Source organism: Lynx canadensis, chromosome D2 (genome assembly GCF_007474595.2).
Source record: "Lynx canadensis isolate LIC74 chromosome D2, mLynCan4.pri.v2, whole genome shotgun sequence".
In the NCBI taxonomy this organism is placed as follows: Eukaryota; Metazoa; Chordata; class Mammalia; order Carnivora; family Felidae; genus Lynx; species Lynx canadensis.
This window is the reverse complement of record NC_044313.2, coordinates 69,560,864-69,584,966: the sequence shown is the minus strand read 5'-3', so window position 1 is coordinate 69,584,966 and position 24,103 is coordinate 69,560,864. Positions and strand designations below refer to the sequence as shown.

Below are 24,103 nucleotides of genomic sequence, written 5' to 3'. Positions count from 1 at the left end.
GACAGAGTGCAAGGGGGGGAGGGGCAGAGAGAGGGAGACACAGAATCCGAAGCAGGTTCCAGGCTCTGAGTTGTCAGCACGGAGCCCGACGCGGGGCTCGGACCCACAAAGCGCGAGATCGTGACCTGAGCCGGAGTCGGACGCTCCACTGAATGAGCCACCGAGATGCCCCCCCCCCCCCTTAATTCCCAATGGTCGTGATTCTGGACGAGCTACGCGGCCAGCCCTCACCTCGCTGACAAACACGGAGTGCCGAGCCAAAATCTGCAGCGTGAGCCTCCACAGACGATGCGCCAGCACCGGCAAGAACATCTCATCTGACCAGCACCTCTGAAGGCTGCTCCATGTTCTGTGAGAAGCCAAAAGGCAAAACGAACTGCCAGCTAGAGAAACAGACAGACACGTAAAGAATCTCAGGCAATTCCCAGCTAAATTCTAATAGTTCCGATGCTTAATTCAAGAGTGAAGAACGCGGCCATAATCCATGCTGTTTCATCTTTTGAGGCAGTGCGTTTTTCTAATTTTACACAATTCCCCCTTCCGGATGTTTGAGATTGAACATCAATGGCATTCGGAAATCACTTGTCAACAGGTATTTTGTACCAAATCCACAAACCCAAGCTGGAGTGGTCCCCTGCAAGCATCTCAACTACAATTCTGAGTTTGTCCAGTTTCGTTTGTCTGCTCTTCCGTTCCTCTACCGGAACTCGCTACATACAGGAAGTCGATCACACAGGACCATGTTTTGCAAAGACAGACGGAAAACCACCTCGGAGCCTAAAACGGTGCAGTCAGGCTGACTTAGCTACACAGAGGGGAGCAGAAACTTAAGTGGGAGTGGCCTAGAGACCCGTGTGGCCATCGAAACAGCCGTGCGTTACGTGAGTGGCCACTGGGAGTGACTACATGACACGAGATCAATGAGGCTGTTAAGAAAACCAAACCTGTCTGCAACCCACGACCCACCGTCACCTGCCCAGTGTCCCAGGACTGGGGCCGAGGGCTCAGGAGGCCTGAGGCAGGAGCCCCAGTTGTAAATCATCCCCCAGGAGGGAAGGGCCATCCTGACGCTTTACCTTAGCCTGGGAGGAAAACGGACGGAATCCAGTTTTCTATAAAAAGCGCTGATCACCAGGGGCTAATCCCCCGTGACAGGTTATATTCAGAAACAAAACTGAGGTCTGCTTCTTATGTTCTTAAAGCATTTATTTTCAATCTTATTTTAATTCCAGTGGAGTCAACATACAGTGTTGTACTAGTCTCAGGTGTACAACATAGTGATTCAACACTTCCATACATCGCTCGGTGCTCGAGATACGTGTGCTCTTTGTCTCCATCCCCTACTTCACCCCTGCTCCGCCCCACCCCCCTCGCCTCCGGTGACCACCAGTTTGTTCTATCTGAGAGTCTTGTGTTTTTTTGGTTTGTTTCGTTTTTTTCTTTGTCCATTTGTCTCGTTTCTAAAATTCCACCCTATGAGTGAAATTACGTTGTATTTCTCTTTGTCCAAGTGCCTTATTTCACTTAGGATTACACTCTCTAGCTCCCTCCGTGTCGTTGCAAACGGCAAGATTTTGTTCTTTTTTTTTTATGGCTGCGTAATAGTCCGTTCTTTTGATCCTCTCTATAAGGAAAGAAGCTTTATGGACCAAAAAATATACTTTTAGCATTTTAGAAAAAAAAAAAAAAGAGGTTGAGCTGTGTTTTTAAGCTATGTTTTCACCTACTGCGCGACAGAAGAAGGTGAAAGTACCCTCAGAAAACGAAGGCTTAGGTAAGCGCTGAGCTTAACTAACCCCTTGCGTGACATCCGCCATTGATCGCTTTACGGAAATTACCTGGAGCGTCCTCCAACCCAGCTGTAAGTGCTGCTTCTAAGGATCCTGCGATCTCTCTAAATCTGAGAGAAAAACAAGAGCACAGATTAGGGTTTATGCTGCTGCTGCATGCCTTTACCTCCCCGTTCTCCCTTCCTCCTGAGCCACAGGAACTTCCTCCACTGGCTTGTCCCGAAGAGCGTCCCAAAGACACCCTTACAGATGCCGGCCGGCCCCAGGAAGCCCATTCTCCCACTGTTTTCAACTGAGCAAGGAATAAATTTCTCCCGATTAAGCCACCGTCAGGCAGGGCTTCTCTGTTATCTGCGGCTGATTGGAATCACAACCAACCCCGTGTTTTTCGAACTAAACAAACCACCCGGTTAGACCGCCATCAAGATGCCCGTGTCAGGCCAGGCCCACGTGGCTGTACTTGGTGTCGTCGCCTCGCGGCCACAAGACCGCGGGATCTCCGATCCACCTCGACTCACGCTGCCGTAGGGAAAAAAGGAAACGTTTCTAAAGTAAGGAATGGGAAGGCTGGACTCCAGATCTGTTTGCAGTTTGAGAAAAGTCACGGCGAGCAGCCGGTGAACATTACAAAAGCCCGCTGCGTGTGCTGTTCACACTGCTGCCCAGCCTCCCGTGCTGTCCGGCCCCCGCCTCCCGGGTCAGTCCTCCTGGGTTGTCAGCTGGCCCACCAGGCAGTGCCTTCTCCCGTCACAGAATTCCGTTTTAGTAACTGCGTGGGCATGCTTTCAGGGCTGTGTGACATGAAAATGCTGTGTTTTGGAAACAAGCTGCGCACGTGGCATCGGGTCCCAACTACGGAACCTCCGCCGTCGGACCTTCCCCAGCACACCCGTCACCTGCTAGTTCCCTTGCTGGCAACACATGCTGACACCTGCTGAAGATTAATTTCCCTGAGCCTTTTGGGTTTTTTATAGTACAAATTTTTTTCAAAGCAGTTCAGAGCCTGAGCTTAAGGAATCTGTCTGGAGGGTGAAAGGAACAGCACGTCAGACCAAGAGCAGCAGCCGTGCCCTCCATGAACGTGCAACACGGCCCAGAGCCCCAGACCCCGGGCCGCCCCGAACTGCGAGAGCTGGCTGCTTTCCCTTGGGGAAGGAAGCCCCCTCCTACTGCCCAGGGGAACCTGCCAGTGAGCGGCACGGGTGCTATGTCGCAGCCTCGACACAGCCATCTGACCGTGCAACCACGCTGGAAGACCCATCAAAGTAAAACTGCCCAGGTCACTTGGCAGAGCTGTGCCTCCCCAGCCGGGAGCCCGGCAGCAGCCCCTCGCGCAGCTCTGCTGGGCAGTTAACTTCCAGGACTAAGGTGAGGTGTTGTCGTTCTTGGAAAACAGCAAAAAGGGAGAGGCCACCTTGGGGACCCTTGAGAAGCCACGCTGGAGTTTGTAAACGCGCGTGTGATGCCCACAGCACTTGCTAGGGTATCTGTAACAGAGGTGACCCCAGACAGGATGTTTCTACACTCTGAAATCTGGGTTTGGGGGAGGCCTCTAGACCTATCCCTCCACGCATGCCACAGGTACGCAATCACCGCAAAGCGCTTCCATAAAAATAAAAGCGGTGAAGGTAACACTGCCGGGCGTTGCAATCTCTGCCCCGTAGTATCCGAAGCGTCGCGGGGCACACGTCTACTCCACACACACGCGTACCCGGGGCAAAGGGAAAGCACGTCGATGCTGCAGAAAGCCCACATCGCTAGGAGGAGCTATATTATGTTCAGCATGTACTGAATGCAATACATCTACAGTGAATGTTCCGGGTGTATACAATATTCTAGAAAGACTTCAATTAAAGATGGCGGAGAACTTAGCCTACGGCATTTCAGGGACTGAGCCCAGTCTTTGCGGAGCCACCGGCTCACTGCACTGGAGACCACTGGGTCATACTTGCATTTACTTTCTTCCTGTGAGAAACTGAATTGTAAACCTTTTTTCTTGTTTTTGAAGTTTGTCCATTCATTCTGAGAGCGAGCGTGAGCAGAGGAGGGGCAGAGAGAGAGGAAGACAGAGAATCCCAAGCAGGCTCCGTGCTGTCATCTCATGAACGGCGAGATCATGACCTGAGCTTAAATCAATAGTGGGACGCTTAACTGACGGAGCCCCCCCCCCAAGCGCCCCTAAACCTGCTTTCTACTACGCCTACAGGAACAAGTGACATGAAGGCCAGGCAGGGCATCGGGAACAGTGAGGGGTTCAAGTGCACCCCCGGATGGCGCTGGCTGGAAGGGCCACCTCGGTTCCTAGGATGACGGGATACAGGTTTACCGTCAGACCAGTGGCGTGAGCCTGTTCCCAAGAGAGCAATGTTCATGTTCCTCCCTACGAACATGTCAAAGTATGCCACCCCACGGGTTTTGGGCCTCCTTTAAATGGCCCTGAAGTGAATCCCCTCACAATGTAACTCTGACCCTAGTCATGTTTGTGAAACTTCTGGTCGTCACTCAGAGTAAACAATGTGACGCCTGGTAAAAATCAATAGGGCAGTCCCACAAAGTATTACTTGAACTTATTTTTTTTTTAATGGAAAAACAAACATAAGTGAATACAAGTTCCACACTTCGCAACTCAGACGTGATGTTTTACAAATTTCACAAATTTTAAGTAAAATGGTTTACAGAGAAAGGCTCACCGATCCTTTTGATTGCTTACTGTTAAAATCTGGTGGACGTACAAAATCATTCAGGGAACTGGCTGACTTTAAACCCAGCTCGGCTGCCGGCCCTGTGAGAGGCGGCTGAGGGGAGGGTGTGCTGTCGCTGTGGCGTCCGGCCTGGCGAGCCCAGAGCACGCCCCGAAACAGCCACCAGAGCTCCTGGGGGGCAAGTCCGGGGGGGGGGGAGGGGCGAGGAGGGGACGACAGTGCAGGATCCCCAAGGGTGGGGTCACGGGATCTGGGGAAATGACTAGGAAGAGGAGTTTGGAGGCAGCAGGCGAGACTACATGATGTGACAGTATTGGACATCTAAAGCAATCTAACTCCACACCCGGACCACAGAAGAAATGCTAGACATTTCTTCTCCACTGCGGTCATATATATACACACACATACATATGTACATACATACATACACGTTAGTCCCCAATTTTATTTTTTTTATTTTTATTTTTAGAGAGAAAGGGCACAAGCAGGGGAGAAGGGCAGAGAGGCAGAGAGAGAGAGAGAGAGAGAGAGAGAGAGAGAAAGAATCTTAAGTAGGCTCCATGCTCACCGCTGAGCCTGATGCGGGGCTCGATCCTATGACCCCGGAAACACGACCTAAGCTGGTATTAAAAGTTGGGCCTGAAACGACTAAGCCACGCAGGCGCCCCTCTATTGCAGTCTTATACTATGAAAGAATACTTCACTGTTTTAAATTCCGCTCCTGCATCAAAAGGGCTTCCTGCCCTGGGTTGATCTTCATTACCCTGCAACAACCACTCCCAGTGCAGTCCATGAACACCTTAGAAGAACAAATCCTTCATTTCCTACTGAGAGACAAGCTCCGTGGTGATGTCACGCTGGCAAAATTAAGCATAAAATACAGTGTGGTACGAGCAAGGGCGCCTCACTAACGTTCTGATAGCTGTGATTTCATTATCAGAAGATGATTACATACATTCTCAATCACGGCAAGCAATTACAATCAAGGGACCTAATCCTTAACATATTTCCCCCTCTGTAATTTCCCCCCAGAACTCTAGGGAAAAGGACTGCATCGTAATGAATGAAAGCACTCAGCGATTTCAACAAAAAGCCTGCAACTCTTTCCAGACCTTCCTAAGTAAAATGCTCTAGTTAATGTCATTCGATGAAGGAACTTACCATGACCTCGTTCAAGACACTCTGCAAAAATGGCTGTTTTCGTCTGTTTTTCTAACAGAACATATGTTGCTAAGAGTTTATCCTAAATGTCCCCAGTTTATGAAAGCACTTATTTACGTACGTGGTATCGTCACGACATCTGTTAGAAGTGTCACCATTTTCCAGAACAGAGAGAACAAATGTCACAGATGTCAAAGACATCCAAAAGATGTCAGAGACGGCCAAAATAATAACTAGGATTCTCATAAACCGACTGACGGAACCGGCTGCGAAGAATACGCTTCTCCCCACTCTCAGGGAAAAACCAGCACAGAGAAGCCAACAACAGACCCACGTGGGCCGGGCCTGCTGCCTGACGAAGGCGGGTGGGGAGAAGGGCAAAACGGACAGGCTGCCGCGGACGGAGCGCAGGAGGACGGAGCTGGGCGCGGGGCCCACCTCGGTCCGAGGCCGGGGTCCTCAGCCCTTTAATTACCAAATGGTTTTTCTGTCATGCCAACCAGAACGCCGGCAATGACGACACTTCTTGCACGTTTCCACTTTCGATCTTGTTTCCCAAGGAACAGCACGATCATCTCCGAGGACTGTTTCCTGGAGGCAACACCCTGACCTGGTATTCTAGTCCCATTTCAGAAGGCTGGGGGGGGGGGGGGGGGGAGGAATAAATCACTGACCTTATTTGAAAATAAACAGGCAAGTTCCACTTATTACTGAAGCTGTGATAGGCGGGATGTGCTCTTAATCTCCTCACGCTGGCCTGTGTTCCACACTGCTGTTCAAATGCTCTTACAAAATCCATGCTTACGGTGTATTTCTAAAATAAGAACAGGCGGAATTTTCACTGTGAGGAAACTAACCAGGAACGAGCACATACAGGGAAAACTGTAATCAAGATAAAGAAGGAGAACACTCTGACTCGTAGCTTCCGAAACTGACAGAGACCTGAAAGGGGTCGCCCGTCCGAGGTCCTGACTTGAAAATTCGGTACTGCCCAAAGCGGGTCGGTGACACGCTCGAGGTTTTACGCGGCAAGCCTCCCTGGAAACCCAGTGCTCTGCAAACGACAGCTCTCGTATTCTCGGCACCCCTAACCTCGTCCACCGGAACTGGAAGAGCCAGTAAATTAAGTGGTATAATTGTCACTGCCACTCCAGAGGAAGGAGTAGAACATTTTTAAAAGGAAAGAACATTAAAAGTAGAACATTTTTAAAAGGCAGGTGAGCCATCACATGATCTCCATAGACCAGACAGCACAAAAACGGACGGGAAGCTACCGACACCATGAAGAGCCGTGGCTGAAACTTACTTAACATTCATCACCCGCGCGCTGTGCCTAAAACTGTATTCTTTAACGTGACCCACAAAAGTACCCTCCCAGGTTAACTACTGTTATTATCATTTGGAGGATGACGCTTCCTCTTCTATTCAGGCTCACAGAGAATTTACCCAAAGACAAAGCTGAGAAATAGAGCAAACAGCACCCTGGTTGGTCAGCAGAGCAGAACCGCAGCTGTCGGAAATGCGCATTCCTCCGTGGGTCCTCTGGTCCCCCCCCACCAGGGCCCAGGCTCTACAGGGAACATGTGTGGACACTCCATATCCTTCTGGGTCACCCAACCATTCACCGAAACTTCCTCACGTCTGCGCTTGGGCAGGAATTTTAGTTCACTCTACACTACAGGCTTTTCATTTCTTTCAACTGGTTGGGCGAGGTGTTGAGGAGTTGAGACCAAGGTATTATTCATCCTTTGGGGATAAAAGTAGACAGACCTCTGCACACGACGAGACGCTAAAGGAACACGAGATATTTCTCTCCTCACGAGAAGCACGTCACAGCAAGACTGAAAGCTGAAAGCATTTTGTGAAAGGAACTGACCGACGCTGTGCTCACTGGAAACAGACCCAGCCACGTTAAGGACTGGCTTAGAATTCTGAAGTCAAAGTTCTGCGAGAAAGTTTCCTTTCTGAGCTGAAACATCTCCTGAGCATAACGTGACCAGCACAACTCCAGAGGACAGCAAAACGTAAAGGGTCTTAAATGGTGAATGCTTAAGACCACTGTATCATTCTGCTTCTGGGGTCTATTTTTAAAAGCCCTACTGTTTTCAAATAATAAAAATCACTGTCACACGACTCACTGAAAACGATAGCATGTGATCACATGATTCAGCATACTGTCACGTCGCACAATTAGTCGGAACAGGGAAGTGGTATTTCTGTGACACTATGGCTCCAAATGTGTCTTCTCGTCTGTTTTGAAGGCCAGCAGGCCCCAGGCTCACCACACCTTACCGTCTGCCTCTATACACTACAAATTAATGAGGATTTTAAAATCCAATCAATACCCTGTTTTCCTTTAAAATTATACCGTACACATTTGCAAACCTAATTTTCCATAGAAAACCACTGCAAAGGGACTGGCTTTTAATGGTCTCGAGGATCTTTTTGAAAAAGCGAGAAAATGATGTGCATACACATCTTGTCACATTGGTACCTAGGCTGAATCTTACCCTGCATTTTAAAATTATAGTATATAGTCCCAACAGTATCAGAGACTACTACTTGGATGAAACATTTTGTGTATTTTAAGGAAATGCTCACTCACAAACTCAGATTTTTATTTTTAACAAAGCACAGAACGAAGTCTGTGCAGAAAGCATGATTTTTCTCAAGCCTCTGGTTAATATCTTCGAGAATCAGGATGATGGAGGAAAAGTACCTCATGAAACGCATCGGGATTTCCAGGATTAAAAAGCGAAGGCAGTTTTTCTTCTAATCCTCGTACTATTTCTGGCCAGACAGAATTCACCAAAAAATCATATCCAGGAACACTGTTGCCTTTTTCACTGTAAGAAACAGCAACACTTCAGTCAGATACATGGCACCCTCCTATTTACAAAGGGCAAAATTCTACAGTGGTATTTTAACTCAAAGTTCCTCAGCCTAAAACTTACTTCCACCTTTTTAAAAAACTGTACGTCAGTTAGCTTGTTTATAGCCTTCAACTTCTATTTTACTCCTTGATCCCAGTCTCACCTTGAACCTGAACGCCCTCTGTATTCTGACTCCTGTATTTATCACATAGGAGAGCAAGCTAGTGTCAAGGATAAGACAAAACTACTACATCGAATTGCCTTGGCAGGATTTCTCCCTGGAAGCAGGCTATCGTATTTACACTCTATCTTGGAAAAGAAGTAGTCTAATAACACAAGAAAAGCGATCTTCGCATGCAGTCTTTTTTTAATGTTTCCTCATCTTTTTTTTTTTTTTTTGAGAGAAACAGAGACAGAACATGAGTGGGGGGGTGGAGAGAGAGAGAGAGAGAGAGAGAGACACGGAATCCAAAGCAGGCTCCAGGCTCTGAGCTGTCAGCACAGAGCCTGACATGGGCTTGGACCCACAAAGTACGAGATCATGACCTGTGCTGAAGTCAGACACTTAACTGAGCCACCCAGGCGCCCCTCTTTGCATTGAATCTTAATACCACTAAGCTCTAAAGCCCTGTAAATCATGCTAATTTGCCAGTTACTAACAGCTTCGTGAAGATTAAGCTATCTCTAAGATTACCTTCAGTTCTCAAATTCTGTGACTATTCCATGTAAAATCTTGATTCCAAACCCTGATGCAAAAAAACTTGTCACAGTCGTGTTTTCTTGTGTATCCATGCTTTATTTCGCCTTTTTTTTTTTTTTAAGCAAAAGTCTAGACTCTGGATTTCTAATTCACAGACTCAGATGAGAGGCAACACTGAGAAGAAAGCATTCACTCAGGAGCCAGAGTACCTGGGTTCAAATGGTGGGCCTTTTACCCTCTGTTTTGTTTTCTTCACCTTTAAATTGAGACGACAGGATGGAGATCAGCGCATCTTCAAATGGGTTAATATTTGTAAAGCATTTAGGCTTGTGCCTAGCATACAGGAAGTGCTGTGATAGTAGAGCTTAAATATATAAGTAAATAAATAAGTAAGGCAGATTGCTCAAGTTTTCTCTTGCACTTAAAGACACAAAAATAACTCCTAGGTAAATACTATCTCACTGAATGCTCAGTTTTAAGATAACTTTCTTTAACAATGGCCAGCAATTCAATATATGGTCTTTTTTTAAGTCTTTATTCAGGTAATCTTCACAACCAACGAGGGGCTCAAACTCATGACCCCGAGACCAAGAGTCACACGCTCCTCCGAGTGAGCTAGCCAGGTGCCCCAATATACGATCTTATTTCGGCAAAACTGGGAGTTTTGTAGCTATATTGCGATATGAAATTGGGTATTGAAAATAAAGAAAAAAGGGGCACCCGGGCGGCTCCGTCGCTTAAGCATCCGATTTCGGCTCAGGTCATGATCTTGCGGTTTGTGAGTTCGAGCCCTGCGTCGGGCGCTGTACTGACAGCTCAGAGCCTGGAGCCTGCTTCGGATTCTGTGCCTCCCACTCTCTCAAAAATAAACAAACACTTAAAAAATTAAAAAAAAAAAAATGAAAACAGAGATAAAAGCTTTCCTAATTTTCCTCCTTAGCAAAAATTGCCAGGAAAGATAGATTATCCAGGAAGCCAGGCCTTACTGGCCAGCAAGGGCTACCAAACAATCTTACTATAGTTAAGTACTGGTAAGAAATCACTGGCCGGTTGGAGGAGGGCTGGGGAGGGCCAATAACATGTCTATTTCCCACATACCCAATTCCACACCTCGCAGTCTATACTTTCAGCCATGCTAAGAACGAGCTCTATTAAGGTACCTGGAGAAGAGAAGAATAAAACTGGGAATTTTAAAACTACAGATGCACAGAATATAAGCAATATCAAATGACAAGATCCCCTCATCCCCAAAGCAAATATCTACTTAAAGCCCCAAAGAGAAAACTTACATCTACAAGATTAACAGCTGAAACAGATGACTAATGAGAAAAGCGAATCCACATTCTCTGGAAGACAGATCCTGCATGCTGCTGCCGCTACAGATATAAAAGGCATATACAGAGGGCGACACGAGGGAAAAAGAACAGAACGTGCGAGGGAAGCACCGAGAGTGGGGAATCCTGGAGGCCGGAGCCGAGCGAGGGCAGGTCAGGGCCAGCAGGACAAAGGTGCCTGAAGCAAATGACGACCTACCAACGCACGGATTAGATTCCCCAACCCTCCGAGGCTTCGACGTGAATTCTGCCATGCTGAAAACTATGGAAAGGCCTTCACAAAGCTTTGAAACTCGGCATTTTCAGGACCAAGACTGGCCTTGTCGAATCTAATGACTGTTTTGTTTCGGAATTGCGGCTTCCTTAGTTTTACATCACGACTTCTACTGATTTCTTACCCCAAATCCAAATTCAACTAAATCTTCATGATGACTAAACACAAGCGGCAAACCAGGCCGAAATCACGTGGTGGGAATAGAGAGGGTACTTCAAAGGTCAGGTGGCATATAGTTTTTCTTTTTCTTGTCTTTCCAAAGAACAAAAGTTCCCTTTCCAAAGAACAAAAATTCAAGACCAAATGCACTGATTGCCTACTTCGTAAAGATCTGAGACCTCCTCTGCCTTTCTTTTTTTTTTTTTTTTAATTTTTTTCAACTTTTTTTTTTTTTTTTTTTTTTGGGACAGAGAGAGACAGAGCATGAACGGGGGAGGGGCAGAGAGAGAGGGAGACACAGAATCGGAAACAGGCTCCAGGCTCTGAGCCATCAGCCCAGAGCCTGATGCGGGGCTCGAACTCCCGGACCGCGAGATCGTGACCTGGCTGAAGTCGGACGCTTAACCGACTGCGCCACCCAGGCGCCCCATCCTCTGCCTTTCTGACGATGAAAATGGACCAAGTCTTTCATTCTGAAAACACGGGGAAGTCGCTATCTTCAAGACACGGTGACAGGTGAGGAAGGTGTGGGCAGCGCGGAAGGAGAGCACATCCTCAGCCTCCGGGAATGACCCCTCCACAGAGGTTAAGAGCCAACATGTACTGGAACCGAGGACATGGTGAATGCTGAACATCAGGGGAAAGCTGTCTCTTGAAGGAAGTGGTATCTGAGCGGGAGCTCAGATGGAGTTGACAGGTTAACCAAAAGCCACAGGCAACGGGAAGCACAGGAGGCAACGAGGAAAACCACAGAAGCCCACAGTACAGCTCTTCCTTGACTTACGATGGAGTTACATCCCAATAAACCCCTCGTAAGTATATCATGAGCTGAAAATGAAAACACACCCAACCTACTGAACATCAGAGCTCGGCACACCCTACCTAAAATGTGCTCAGAACGCTCACAGCAGCTTGCAGGCGGGCAACATCACCTAACACAAAGCCTATTTGACAACACAGTGTTGGCCACCTCATGCAACTTGCTGAAGCCTATACTCAAAGTGAGAATCCGGAGGGTTTCAGTGTGTCGGTTGTGGACCCTCGTGATGGCGTGGGTGCCTGGGAGCTGTGCTCACTGCCACTGCGCGGCATCACAAGAGGGGATCCTACTGCGTATTGCTAGCCCGGGAAAAGATCCAGATTCGAAGTCTGCGATATGGTTTCCGCTGAATGCGTATCGCTTTTGCACCATCGTAAAGCCAGAAAGTCCTAAGTTGAACCGCTGTGAAGTCAGAGATCTTCTGTACAAGTTGTGTTAGGGAAGGTCAAGTGCTACAGTTTGGCCAGGGACCATAGTGGTACGGGGTGGGGTTGCGGGGGCGGGGGTGGGGGGTGGAGTTCCACAGTAGAAAGGTCTACAGTGGAGAACCACCAGGACCAGAGCATCAAGGACCTCACGGGCTGTGCCAAGAAGACTGGATGTTCCTCTATAAGCAACGAGAAGCCATTAAAGACTTACGAAGGTGGCAGAGCTCTGGGCAGATATGACAGCCAAGGGCTGCAATGAAGAGGGACAGGTGGAGCCAGGGAGGCCAGGAGGGGAGAACCTGTTATTCCAGAGAAAACATGACAAAGGCCTGGACCAGGGCGATGGTGAAATGGAATGGGATATTTATGAAGCAGAACTGGAAAGTCATGGAAATTAAGTAAAAGAAGGTGGGGAAACTGAAGATAACCTTAATCACTATTAGCATAAAACTTATTGAATCAAGCTGAGGGGCGCCTGGGTGGCTCAGTCAGTTAAGCGTCAGACTCTCGGTTTCAGCTCAGGTCATGATCTCGCAATTCCTGAGTTCAAGCCCCGCATGGGGCTTGCTCTGACAGAGCACAGAGCGGAGCCTGCTTGGGATTCTCTCTCTCTCTGCCTCTGCTCATGCTCGCTCGCTCGCTCGTTCTCCCCCTTTCTCCCTCCCTTAAAATAAACTTAAAAAAAAAAAAAAACCCAACTTGTTGATTTAAAGCTGAATTGATATTTATAGACATCAGAATAATGGAAGGAAACCAATTTTGATTTCGAACCCGATTAAGGAAGAAGTATAGAGAAGGTAAAAGGGGTTTTGGATTCAGAGAAATGCAACCTTCAAGATTAGTTCCTACTATTAGTTCCATTACCTAGAAACCGAGGCTAACAACACCCGCCTCATGGCATTGGTAACAATTAAATAGGAAAGCGACTCGTTCCCAGTTCAGACCAGACAGCCAGTAAGCAGTACGCACTGGGAGCCACCAAGTGCAATCGCCGAGCTGCGCTGACCGGGAAGCTCAGCGGTTTCAGTTACCTGGAGATGGCCCCTCCTGTGACTTCTCGAAGAAGGCGGCAATGGTGAGGAACAAACTCCAGGAGCTTATCATACATGATCTGAAGGCCGTTCGGATCAGACTCAACAATCTGCTCTACAATCACCTATCAAAAGGAGCATCATTTGTTTTAAAGCACCTAAAAGAGAAGTATGAACTATATACTACAGAGGAAAGAACAGAGAAAACCTTAAAAACACAATTCCTCTCTGCCCACCCTCCTCCCCAGCTGACATGCCTTCGAAACAGAAGGTAAAGCACACCTTCACTCAACATCGGCTCCTAGGGTTAGGGGACACAGCTCTGACCCGGGGGAGACACAGGCTGGGTGACAGAGACTGGCCTAGAGCCGAAACACCACACACACTCATCTGCTTCCCGTCTTGAGCTTGAAAGCAAAATACTGTGTGTCCCGACAACAGCTCTGTACTGTCTTGACCTTGGCCTAGCCGACCACCACCAGATTAGGGAAAGGGTTGGGACAGAGAACGATGGAAGAAAACACATTTTATTTTACTTTATTATTTTATTTTTTGTGGGAAGGTTGAGAGTCAAGAGGTAAAGAAAGGACAAGCACACAAACTTAAAATACAAACGTGGCCATCGTCCCTTTAATATGCCACTGAAACTTAAAATATTTTCTTAATTTGGCACATTAGATGCAGCTCAATGAAAAAAGCATACATTAGGAACTACCCTACTTTCACTTACGGATAAAGCATAACGTAGTTAATCGGTCTTTTTCATCCCCACAAAAATAGCCATGAAATAGAACAGGATACACACAGGGAACTGGCAGATCATTTATTTTTAGTGATCCTAATGAAGTTGAGAGGCTTACTGAAATTAAGCCTTAAATTTCACTTTTACCAACAGGATTCACTGTCCCATTTTAAAAATGGAAGGCTTTCATCCTGAAGTCACAGGGCTTGGAAGCTTTGTACTGACTGGGACAGGAAGAACATTCACACTGACAGGTGACTGCAAGAGGGTCTTCAAACACTGAGGACTGGCTTTATGGCTTCTATCGGTTTGAACCAGACGGAACTGCCATTTTCTAAGCCGGAAATTGTTGAGTGTTGGCAACCTTGTATGATACGACCTATATTCTGGCTCCTCAAAGGCAGGATATACTCCCTGCCTGTAACTTAACTATACCCCGATAGGTGAAGGGTCCTGGACAACCAAGTTCGGGTTTAAGGAACTAATCTGCCCAGAAAAGCCCTTCATCTTTGAACATTCCCTCCTTCCCACTTCCTGGCCTGGCAGACGCCCCCATGGTTTTCAACACTTAGGCCCAATCTATTCTGGGAAGACACCTCCCTCGCGGACTTTCCAAGCTCACGGGGCTGTCCACACACTCCGCCACCAGGCACGTGCTGCGGAGCGGTCATCGGCCTAACTGTTCTACTCCTCTACCCTGGCAGTGCAAAAATGCTTTTTCACAACCTCACTGACGTAGAATTGACACAACTTAAAACTGACCTGCAAATGTTCGGATCCGGACCTTCTCCCTAGGCAAGACCCTCATCCCTATGGTATTAGGATGATCCCTGGGTTATGACATCACTAGAGAATACTGGAGAGCATGCTCGGTTCCTGGCACTCTGACTGTAACCAACGGGGGGACCGAGAGTGCGGTAACTATGAGACTGTACAGAAAGATCTCTGATCTATCCCCCCACAGCCAGTGAAGAATCCAAGTCCGAGTAGATGCTCTAGGAGCGTCTGAACAAAGAAACGAGTGCACACACCTCATCCACGTAGGGTTTCACTAGAACTTGACCGACTAAGGCCTCGGCATCCCGTGTCTTGTCAATTGTGGCGTAGGTCCGTAGGCAGTGCCGTATTATATCAACGTTGGAAGTCTGGAGACCTTCTAAGAGCAGGCCTTCCAGTGACTGCTGTAACATGGCTGTAATGCCGGCTATCCGCTGCAAGCAAAAACAGCTGTAAGGAAAGTTCCAGGTAGACCAATTGCTAAAAATTCAAATATGTATACAACAGACCTCCTATTCTACTAGAATATACGTAAGATTAAAAGATTAACATTTTCTGGAGAGTTAACAGTGATATCTCTTCTCCCCACGATTTCTTTACAAGTAAATCTTTGCTTCATCTAAGAAATGACAAAAAAAAGTTATTTTCTTCTTAAGCTACAGAGTAAATCCGACAAATGTGTTTAAACCCAGCCAAGGGCTTTGGGTAAATTAATTCTGACTACCTCGTACAATGTGTCGAGTTACATGAAATTCAGAATTCATTTTACTCGTGTAATTTGGAGAATATGCTTGTGACTTTACGCAAAATCTCTCTAACATGACATGAGAGAAGCAGGGTCCCCAGAAACAAAAACTGAAAGAAAAAATTCAACGTTGGTTTCAAAGTCCTCTACGGCAACAATTATCAGGGGCAATACGAGATTTAACTAAAATCATTCAGCAAATTCCCAAACAGCAAACTGTGAAAATCTAAACCAACACTTACCGGTCTTACTTTGTCCAAAAGAGGCATGCCTTTGCTTTGAACAGCATGAAACTGTAACTGGTTAAATTCTGTGGCAATTCTCTCCAAAATCTGTCCAGTCAAAAGTGGGCTAGTAGAGACAGTTACAGAAATTTAGTTCCCAGAGTTATTTAACTTCCAACAGACGATATCACCCAATTAGCAACAGGGAGGCTTTAGCACCCACGGTGTCGTAACTTTTCTTCAGGGTGTTTTCTCCCACAGACCCCTTGTCACAAGGTGAAAGCTAACGTATCTTCCGTGCTGTGGATTTTCACTACAAGCCGTAAGCAAAGCATGTTCTAGGCGTGGTGGGGAGGTCATCACGTATAAGCAAGCCATTGACACTGCCTGGCCCCAGCCACAGGGCCCACACGAGCAGCAGGAGCCGGACCGGGGGAGTGTGGGTGCAACTGCGTGTTTCCACCACATTCCTCAGGCTCTCCCATTCATGAGGTCTTCATCTCTAACCCCCTTCTCTCTCTTGCCCTTTCCCATCATTCATAGCTGAATCCTCCTCTTCTCCACCTGCCTCATTCTCCCTCCTTCCAAAAGACCTCTAATACGTCTCAGGCACCAAATCCTGTTGTCCCTTCAATAAAATAAAACTGGCCCTCCAGCAGCAATAAATGAAACACCTCAAAGTAGCTTACTTTAAATTTGCGTGTACCAAAGAGCAGAAAGAGCAATCCACATGCTCCGGGTCCTACCGAGAAAACACGCGTTTGTATCGGCTACCACGTGTAATAAATGTACTCCCCCTCCCTCCAAACACGTTATAAAGCATCAACATCACTTAAGAGGAAGCTGAATAGTGAAAGATGAAAACCATAAAGGCACTGAAAGTACCCGCTGGGCTTTTCTTCAACGCTTATTTATTTTTGGGACAGAGAGAGACAGAGCATGAACGGGGGAGGGGCAGAGAGAGAGGGAGACACAGAATCAGAAACAGGCTCCAGGCTCTGAGCCATCAGCCCAGAGCCCGACGCGGGGCTCGAACTCCCGGACCACGAGATCGTGACCTGGCTGAAGTCGGACGCTTAACCGACTGCGCCACCCAGGCGCCCCCCCGCTGGGCTTTTCTAAGGCATCCCACATCTGACGAGGCACAAGCAGGCAGTGAGGGGAAAACCCACACCATCAGGAAATACAAAACGCTATATGCAGACCAGCAGTGATCCACCCGGCCCTGTTTCCGCAGCATCCAAACGAGCGTAGAGGGAAAGTGCCCAGCGTGACCAACCCCGAAGCTTAACCTCTAACTTGAGTAACCTAGCGTGGACGTGTTGTTTACCAATTATCTCAACGTCTCCTGGCCTAGGAAGCATGATCTGTTTACTATTCACCAACATGGCTCTGGTTTTCCTTTGTCTACAGCTCAAAGCTGCTGTTCAAAAGGAAAGAAAAAAGCCTCAAAGGTGATTCTGAGCAAGAAAGAGCATAATATCTATTACATTAAAGGCAGAGTTGCCAAAGGAACAAATTACAGAAACAGAAACCACTGAGGGATTTCTATCGAAGGAACACAGCAGGAACGGGCAAAAACAAAGAAAACTGGAAGGCGCGCATCGGAGCAACAGAGAGGCCAAATGAGGATGCGGCTAGAGGGACCGTCAGCAGAGCAGAGCAGCTGAAGACGAGCCGGTTCCACTAGACGGACGGGAACGGACGTTCCCGGGGTGTCTGATAAGTGACGAAGGGGTCAGGGGCACAAGAGCAGTGGGCCGAAGAAACACACCCGGCAGGCAGCGAGTCCCCATTTTCACGTCTGGATTATGAAAGGAGGCAGAGATGGAGGACCCGAGAACCCCCTTCCTTTGGGATGTCTCCTTTCTTTACTCCATAACGAGAGATGTGGAGCGTGGGGTCTCTGGGCACCTTTCCGAATCTAAAACATTAGTTCCTAAAACTAAGAAATCCCCCATGCCTTTTTGGTGGGACCAAACCTTTGAACTCTAGGTATATTCAGTTTGGCTGTGGGTGGTGCTGCCTCAATGATCCAGTATTCCTCGTGGAAAAACGCTACAGCTATCAGGGTGATTTCAACAAGACAGCTCACGTTAAACCCAGATTTCCTAAGGGGGAGGGCCTGTGTATGCCAGGTATGGCCGACAGTCCCTCACTGGCTGAGACAACCTTGCACGTGGGGTTGCTGTCAGCCTTACACTCCAGGGGACACAGGGCACCGAAGGACCTGGACTCGGGCTCCCCAAGCCTGCGTTCTTCCCACTGTTCCACAGCGCGTCCCGCTGGTGCCGCCGTGCTCTGACAACTCATTTTCCGAGTCCCTCATCTACCCGGCTGATTGAAAATTCACACTAAGAAGGCGGTAAGTCGCAGCGTAACACAGACAGCGGTCATCTTTTTCTGATTTCAGAAGCTTTTTCTTCCTCGTTTGTGCATTTCACCTAGACGTGCCCTATACTGTTTCTGTTAACGATATAATGCTGGTGCAAAACACATCAATGGTTAATACTCTGGGCAGGTCTAGAGAAAATCTGAGAAAGATGAAGGCTATACCTTGAAGATCAACAAGGATTTTGCTAGCTCTAATAGGGAAGGGGATTCCAAATGTAAAAACTTTCCACGGGAGGCACACTGCCTCTGACCCCCAGTGTTGGAACTATATGGCCTAGGACCACAAAGGGTTTAAAATGACGTATAATAAACTTTACCATTTCATGCACTCTACTCTCCCGGAGCTTTGTTTGAAAACGCTAAGCTACAGACGTGGATTTTCTCCTTATTCAGAAATGAATTCTAACTAAAACGAAACAAAACAATATTTAAACTGGATGTGAAGTATTAATTTACGTGCTATTTAGTAAAAAAAAAAAATACTTACCTGCTTGCTTCTAGTACAGATGTTTCTTTAGAGCTTTGAGAATTTAAGATTTTTTCAATTTTTTCAACTGATCGAATAACTTGTATAAGCCTCAACACGCACATCTATAAAGATAAAAATTAAGCAAACAAAAAAGTTATTATAATGTTTAACCTTAATCATCTTGTTTTCCATGCTAAGTGCCAGAAAATATAAAACCAAAAGTCAAGTTTGAATATATAGAGCATCCTACATTTTGAATATTTCTATAAAACACTGAATTGCCAAGAATGGAAATCTTAATTTTGGCTTTCTGGAACAAGCATATTTCAATATTCTACTGCAAATTAGTAGTAAAAAACACACACACACACACACACACACAAACGAAAAACCCCTAGACTTTTGCTTTCTCACTGCTCTGTACTCTTATTTCTTCTTTTTCCCATCCTGAATCTCTCTATGGGCAGTCCATTTATTTTCTTATGGCCCTTTCTTCACCTTTTCAGTTTCTGATCGTACTTATCCTCTTGGTTTACATGCGCATGATACACCTATATGCCCTAGTGTCAATTCATTGAAGGCATTTTATGCTACAAATATTGCCAAGAGGTTGAGGGACGTTATAAGAACTCTTATCCTTAAAAGAACGAAAAATACAAAGTCACCCGTTAAACAAAGAGTACCTGAGAACCCCTCCTGGGAGCTAGACATTCTTCCAGACAGTGGGGACAGCAGTGAATAAAACTAGAAAAATGTCTGCTTTCATGAAGCTTACAATCTTGTCTAGAAACACACCACATGAATTCTTCGGACAAAAGCTGGGAGAAGAAGTAAAGGAGAAATAGACAGTCTCTAAAATAAGCTTCTTTCTCCCCCGTGAGATTTAAGAAAATATGCTAATAAGGGGGCACCTGGGTGGCTCAGTCAGTTAAGCATCTCACGGTTCGTGAGTTCGAGCCCCACATCGGGTGAGCACGAGCCCCACTTTGGGTAAACTTGAGACCCACTTCGGGTAAGCCCCACTTCTCTCTCTCCCCCTCACTTGCTCCCTCTCTCTCTCAAAAAATACTAAAAATAATAATAATAAAATATGCTAATAAATACATGTACAAAACACTGGATAGAGTCAGAAGTCTGGAATCCCAATTCCAACTCTGCCCTGACATCCTTATGATCATGAATAAAACCAGGGCTGTGAAGAACAGGTGTCGAGGATGAAGGCGTCCCCTTGCTGTGATGAGCACCGGCTGACGTACGGAAGTGCTGAATGACTACATTGTACACCTGAAACTAATATAACCCTGTATGTTGATAACTGGGATTCAAAAACCAATAATAAGAGCTAAAACCAGAGCATAAAGAAAAAAATCAGAAAATAAAATTAAAATCCAGGGCCACTAAACAGTAAAGGCAGTGCACGCAGACGTGTATTTAAAGAAGGGAAACGAAAAAAGAAACAAACATGGCCGAGCATGAGACAGCAATACTCCGCCTTTTCTAGAACAACTAACCTGCAGTAGAATACAGGGGTGGAGAACATTTACGTGGCTGTTAAACCACCAAGTGCTCCACTGACATCAGTTATTATTATTTCTTGTTCTGGAAAAAGTGAGGGACCTTGAGACCATGTGGGTACCTCTAAAATTCCGTCTTACTATTTCAAGTAGATAACGTGACATTATAATGCGAAATATGCACATGCAAAAGAGCTTTGAAAACAAAGCTGCATAGTACTGACAAGCATGAAGGGACACGAGGAGGGGACACGTAACCGGCACGTAACGTGGGAAATCTACTAAGGGATACCTTTTTCTTCCTGATGTCCTCTTGCTTACACATCCGTTCATCCACTGCCCGAATGCCTTCACTGACAGATGACCTGAGGCTCTTTAAAAGCATAAACAAAGTATACTGCAGAAACTGTTCTGTAACATGATCAGGTTTATACATTTAATTCAACCTCACAGAACTTAATACCTGCAGACCAGTATTATGCAGACACTGACAATAACACGAAATATCAGACACAAATGTTGTTGAGGGTACTCATGATTTAGGGGCAAAATGACATAAAGCCAGGGTCGCACTGTATTAACGGCCAGAAGAATAATAATACATATACAGTGAATGTCATGGGTGGTCAGAGTGGAGAATAGGTAGTCTGAAGCAAAGTACAGAAGAGTCTGGAAAAGGGGTGGGACTCAAACCCGGCTCTGAAGCCGTGCATGGGCGGAGAGAGGATCTTCAGAAGACAAGAGGTAAGAAGGTGTAGACACGTCCACACTCAGGGTCGCAGCCATGCACCCGGGTGCGCTGTTGGCTTCGTTTTGGAGAGAAGTAGAAATAAGGGAGGGGTCAACTCAGGAGGACTTCACTCAGATGAGGGCTTTAGACGGGATTCCACACATTCTGGAGAACTAGAGACTGTTGAAGCACTGACCTATCGTAGGAAATGTTTTGGAAATATTAGGAATCAAGGAGTAAGAACAGAATGGCCAGGAAAAGGGAGAGCTCACAGGTGGAGAAAGAGGGCCGGAAGCTGAGGAATGAAACCAAGTAGAAGACAGGAATTAGAGCCAAAACAAAGGCTCATGAAACAGCTGGGATAAACTGGACACATCACAAAAATTCTACAGAAAGGTGAATTATTTCACTCAGAAAACATCATGAAATACCTACTAGATGTCAGCTGTCGTGACAGCACATGAGGATACAACAACGAAGACAGAAACAGTCTTATCCGTTAAAGATCTTAGAATCTCTCAGAATCTTAGATCTGGTCTCTGAGTTGGGACCAGAAAGGAAGGTCAGGTCTGTGGCTCATTAGGACAAAAGCAGCTATAAAGACGGCTGTGGAAAAGGAAGGGGATACGGTGCTCGCAGGGACGAGGCAGGACAGGAACCTGTGTGCGAGGCGAGAGCAGTAGTCGGCAGAGCAAATCTACCTTTGGGGAGAGGGGTTTCAGAGAGGAGCGGAAGGCCAAACGAAGGCTGGGCTCGGGGGACACCACGGCTATGGGGCTGGGGGAGGAAGGGGCACACCAAGGAGGAGGCAGGAGAGACACGCGGCAGCAGGCGTGGAATCCAATAGTGGACCACAAAAATCACTCTTCCCTTCCGGGGGAAAGCATCTCAGTAAGATTTTGTAACATTCAAACGAGACATAAACAAGGAAGAGTATTAGCTAGCTCGAGGCACGGCTCCAAATTTCCCTCTTCTATGAATTCTTTCCTGCCTACCCCTCCTCTGGGCTTCTCAGCACTGACATTGCTGGGACTCCACGTTTTTTCCAGCTTTATCCATGCACCGGGCCTTCCCTTAGATCATCTTCCACTTCTAGTATCTCCTCAGGTTCCAGGCGCTGTCTTATGGGCTGATGCACGAGGCCACTCAAGCTAGGGGTGACATACCCAGGACAGGACGGTGCAGAGCACCAAGTTCACAACAGTGCATCCAAACAGAGGGGTCGGGGGGGTGAGGGGGGGGCGAGTCAGGGCATCGACACAGACTGGGGGGTGGGGGAGGACAGGACGGCACAGTTTTCTGTTGGAAGTGATGCCCTAAGTTCCCCTCCGCTGTTCACCAGGCGGAGTTCCCATTCCCAACGTCTGGGAGTGGGGAGTTCTATTCCCACAGCAGGGATTTTCTCAGAGAAACATTATTAGATATTACATCTATATCATCCTTCGGTTACATGAAGGATTTCATAGCTGTACATTACTGTCTGGGAGGGGAGGGGATACTTACAAATTAGGAACTGTTCAAATGAGCCATTCAGAAGCTGGAAACCACTTACATGGGAGTCAGGTGGCATTAATAAGTTGAATTTGGAAATATTCTTCCTCTCCCCTGACATTTTAAGGCTGTCTACTCTGAGAATCTGTCTTCTTCAGATCGAACATGTTTTTTAGGTCATAATACCACATGCAAATATAGAAAATCATTTACAACTTTTCTGAAGGCAAATACAATAATCATGAAACCATGAGAAAACAACCACCGCACCACGAGCTGACAGATGAAAGGAATTCTTCTTGGAGAAGGCAAACGAGGACCACATGCTTTCCAGTAGCTTGTTTTATACTATGTAGGGACTTACCAGAACTTCTTCTCGTAACTGTCCCAAAGGCACAGAAAGTTGATTGAGGGCCTTGTCCATGCCAACCTAAAGGCAAAATCACGTTGGCACACACACACATCACAATCAGGAATAACAGTGAAGTATCTTTTAATGATCAAAGCAGTACTAGACTTAAGTTATTTTTTTGGTATGACTGTATTTTGCTGAGTAACTAGTTAAATAACGGAAATGTTACTGTGCCATCAATGTTGTTCATAGAATACGAAAAAAATCTGTTGGTATACATGAAACTATACAAACAAGGGAAGTCCTAATAAATGAAACCTTCAAACAATTTGCCTTTAGATGCCATTTTAAATGAATGTGAAAAATTGTAACGGAAGGGGCACAGCTATCTGTCCGTAATTTATGATACCCAGCCAGTTGATGTGAAAGGCCAATGGGCTATGTCTCTCCTAAGCATCATTATAACCCTTGAGAAAAATCCAAATTAAATAGAACAGAAATCAAATTATCTGGGTTTCTAATCCCACTGGAACATTTATATTAGGGGTGTATTTCCCAAAAGCAAATATGCCTCATTATTTTAATGCTTCTTGAAATCCCCACGGAGCTGCCGACTTTCGGCAGATTTTAAACAAAATGAAGTAAGAACAAGGAGACTTTTCTGCAAATATTATAACCCAAGCATTTCTAAACAGCTTTCACAAACACTTGACATGCTCACTACAAATCATTCTTATGTTTTTATAAAACCACGCCTTCTAAATATCAATACTGGCCCACGTCCCCTCAACCTAGCTCTGGCTAACGCATCCACCTGAAAGTAAATTCGACACTTCCTTCAGAATGGTTGGTATCTGCTCTTGCAAATTAGCCTCAACCAAGTAAGACTTCAGGGTAATCACTTAGCAACTACCAAAAACGACGACTCCGATATTCTTATCCTCTGCTGTTGACCTCTTTACTAACGATTTCAAAAAAATAATCAAGCTAGAGCGGCCTGAAATGAATTTAAACACTAGAACCAAACAAATGCACACCAAACAGTTTAGTTATTTTACTCGTGAACTTAGTAATCTCTTTAGGGTTTTTTTTTGGTGGGGGGGGGTGGCGCAGGGGGAATCGACTTTCTGAAAGCTTTCTTTTAGTACACTCCACTCTGAAGAATAAATATGGATGAGAGGGCCTTGCGGATTTCAGGCTTACCAAGTTTGTGGACAGGTTGACAAAATCCGCGTAGTCTTTGTTGATGAGCTCCACCATGGCTGTTTTGAGGAGTCGGTAATAGAGTTCCAGGTCACCTCTCAGTTCCTCCAGCTGCACGCGCTTCCGGCAGTCGGACACGAAGTGATCCACATCGAAATCTTCCTGAAAAATCAAACCACAAAGAAAAAAT

At 46.4% G+C, this 24,103-nt stretch overlaps 1 protein-coding gene across 4 annotated transcripts in view; it reads right to left on the bottom strand.

Moving 5' to 3' along the window:
- The window catches only part of COG2 (component of oligomeric golgi complex 2), a 46,893-nt gene that overhangs the window by 9,628 nt on the left and 13,162 nt on the right, over positions 1 to 24,103 (bottom strand). For 2 of the 4 annotated variants that reach the window (XM_030334312.2, XM_030334313.2), the window contains exons 2-12: positions 23,914 to 24,075; positions 22,723 to 22,788; positions 20,430 to 20,510; positions 18,642 to 18,745; positions 15,779 to 15,887; positions 15,046 to 15,225; positions 13,273 to 13,397; positions 8,373 to 8,499; positions 6,328 to 6,467; positions 1,839 to 1,900; positions 232 to 383 (exon numbers count right to left, since the gene is read on the bottom strand). In XM_030334312.2, coding sequence (XP_030190172.1) covers positions 232 to 383; positions 1,839 to 1,900; positions 6,328 to 6,467; positions 8,373 to 8,499; positions 13,273 to 13,397; positions 15,046 to 15,225; positions 15,779 to 15,887; positions 18,642 to 18,745; positions 20,430 to 20,510; positions 22,723 to 22,788; positions 23,914 to 24,075 — 1,308 coding nt within the window. The other 2 variants (XM_030334315.1, XM_030334314.2) reach the window with 2 other exon arrangements.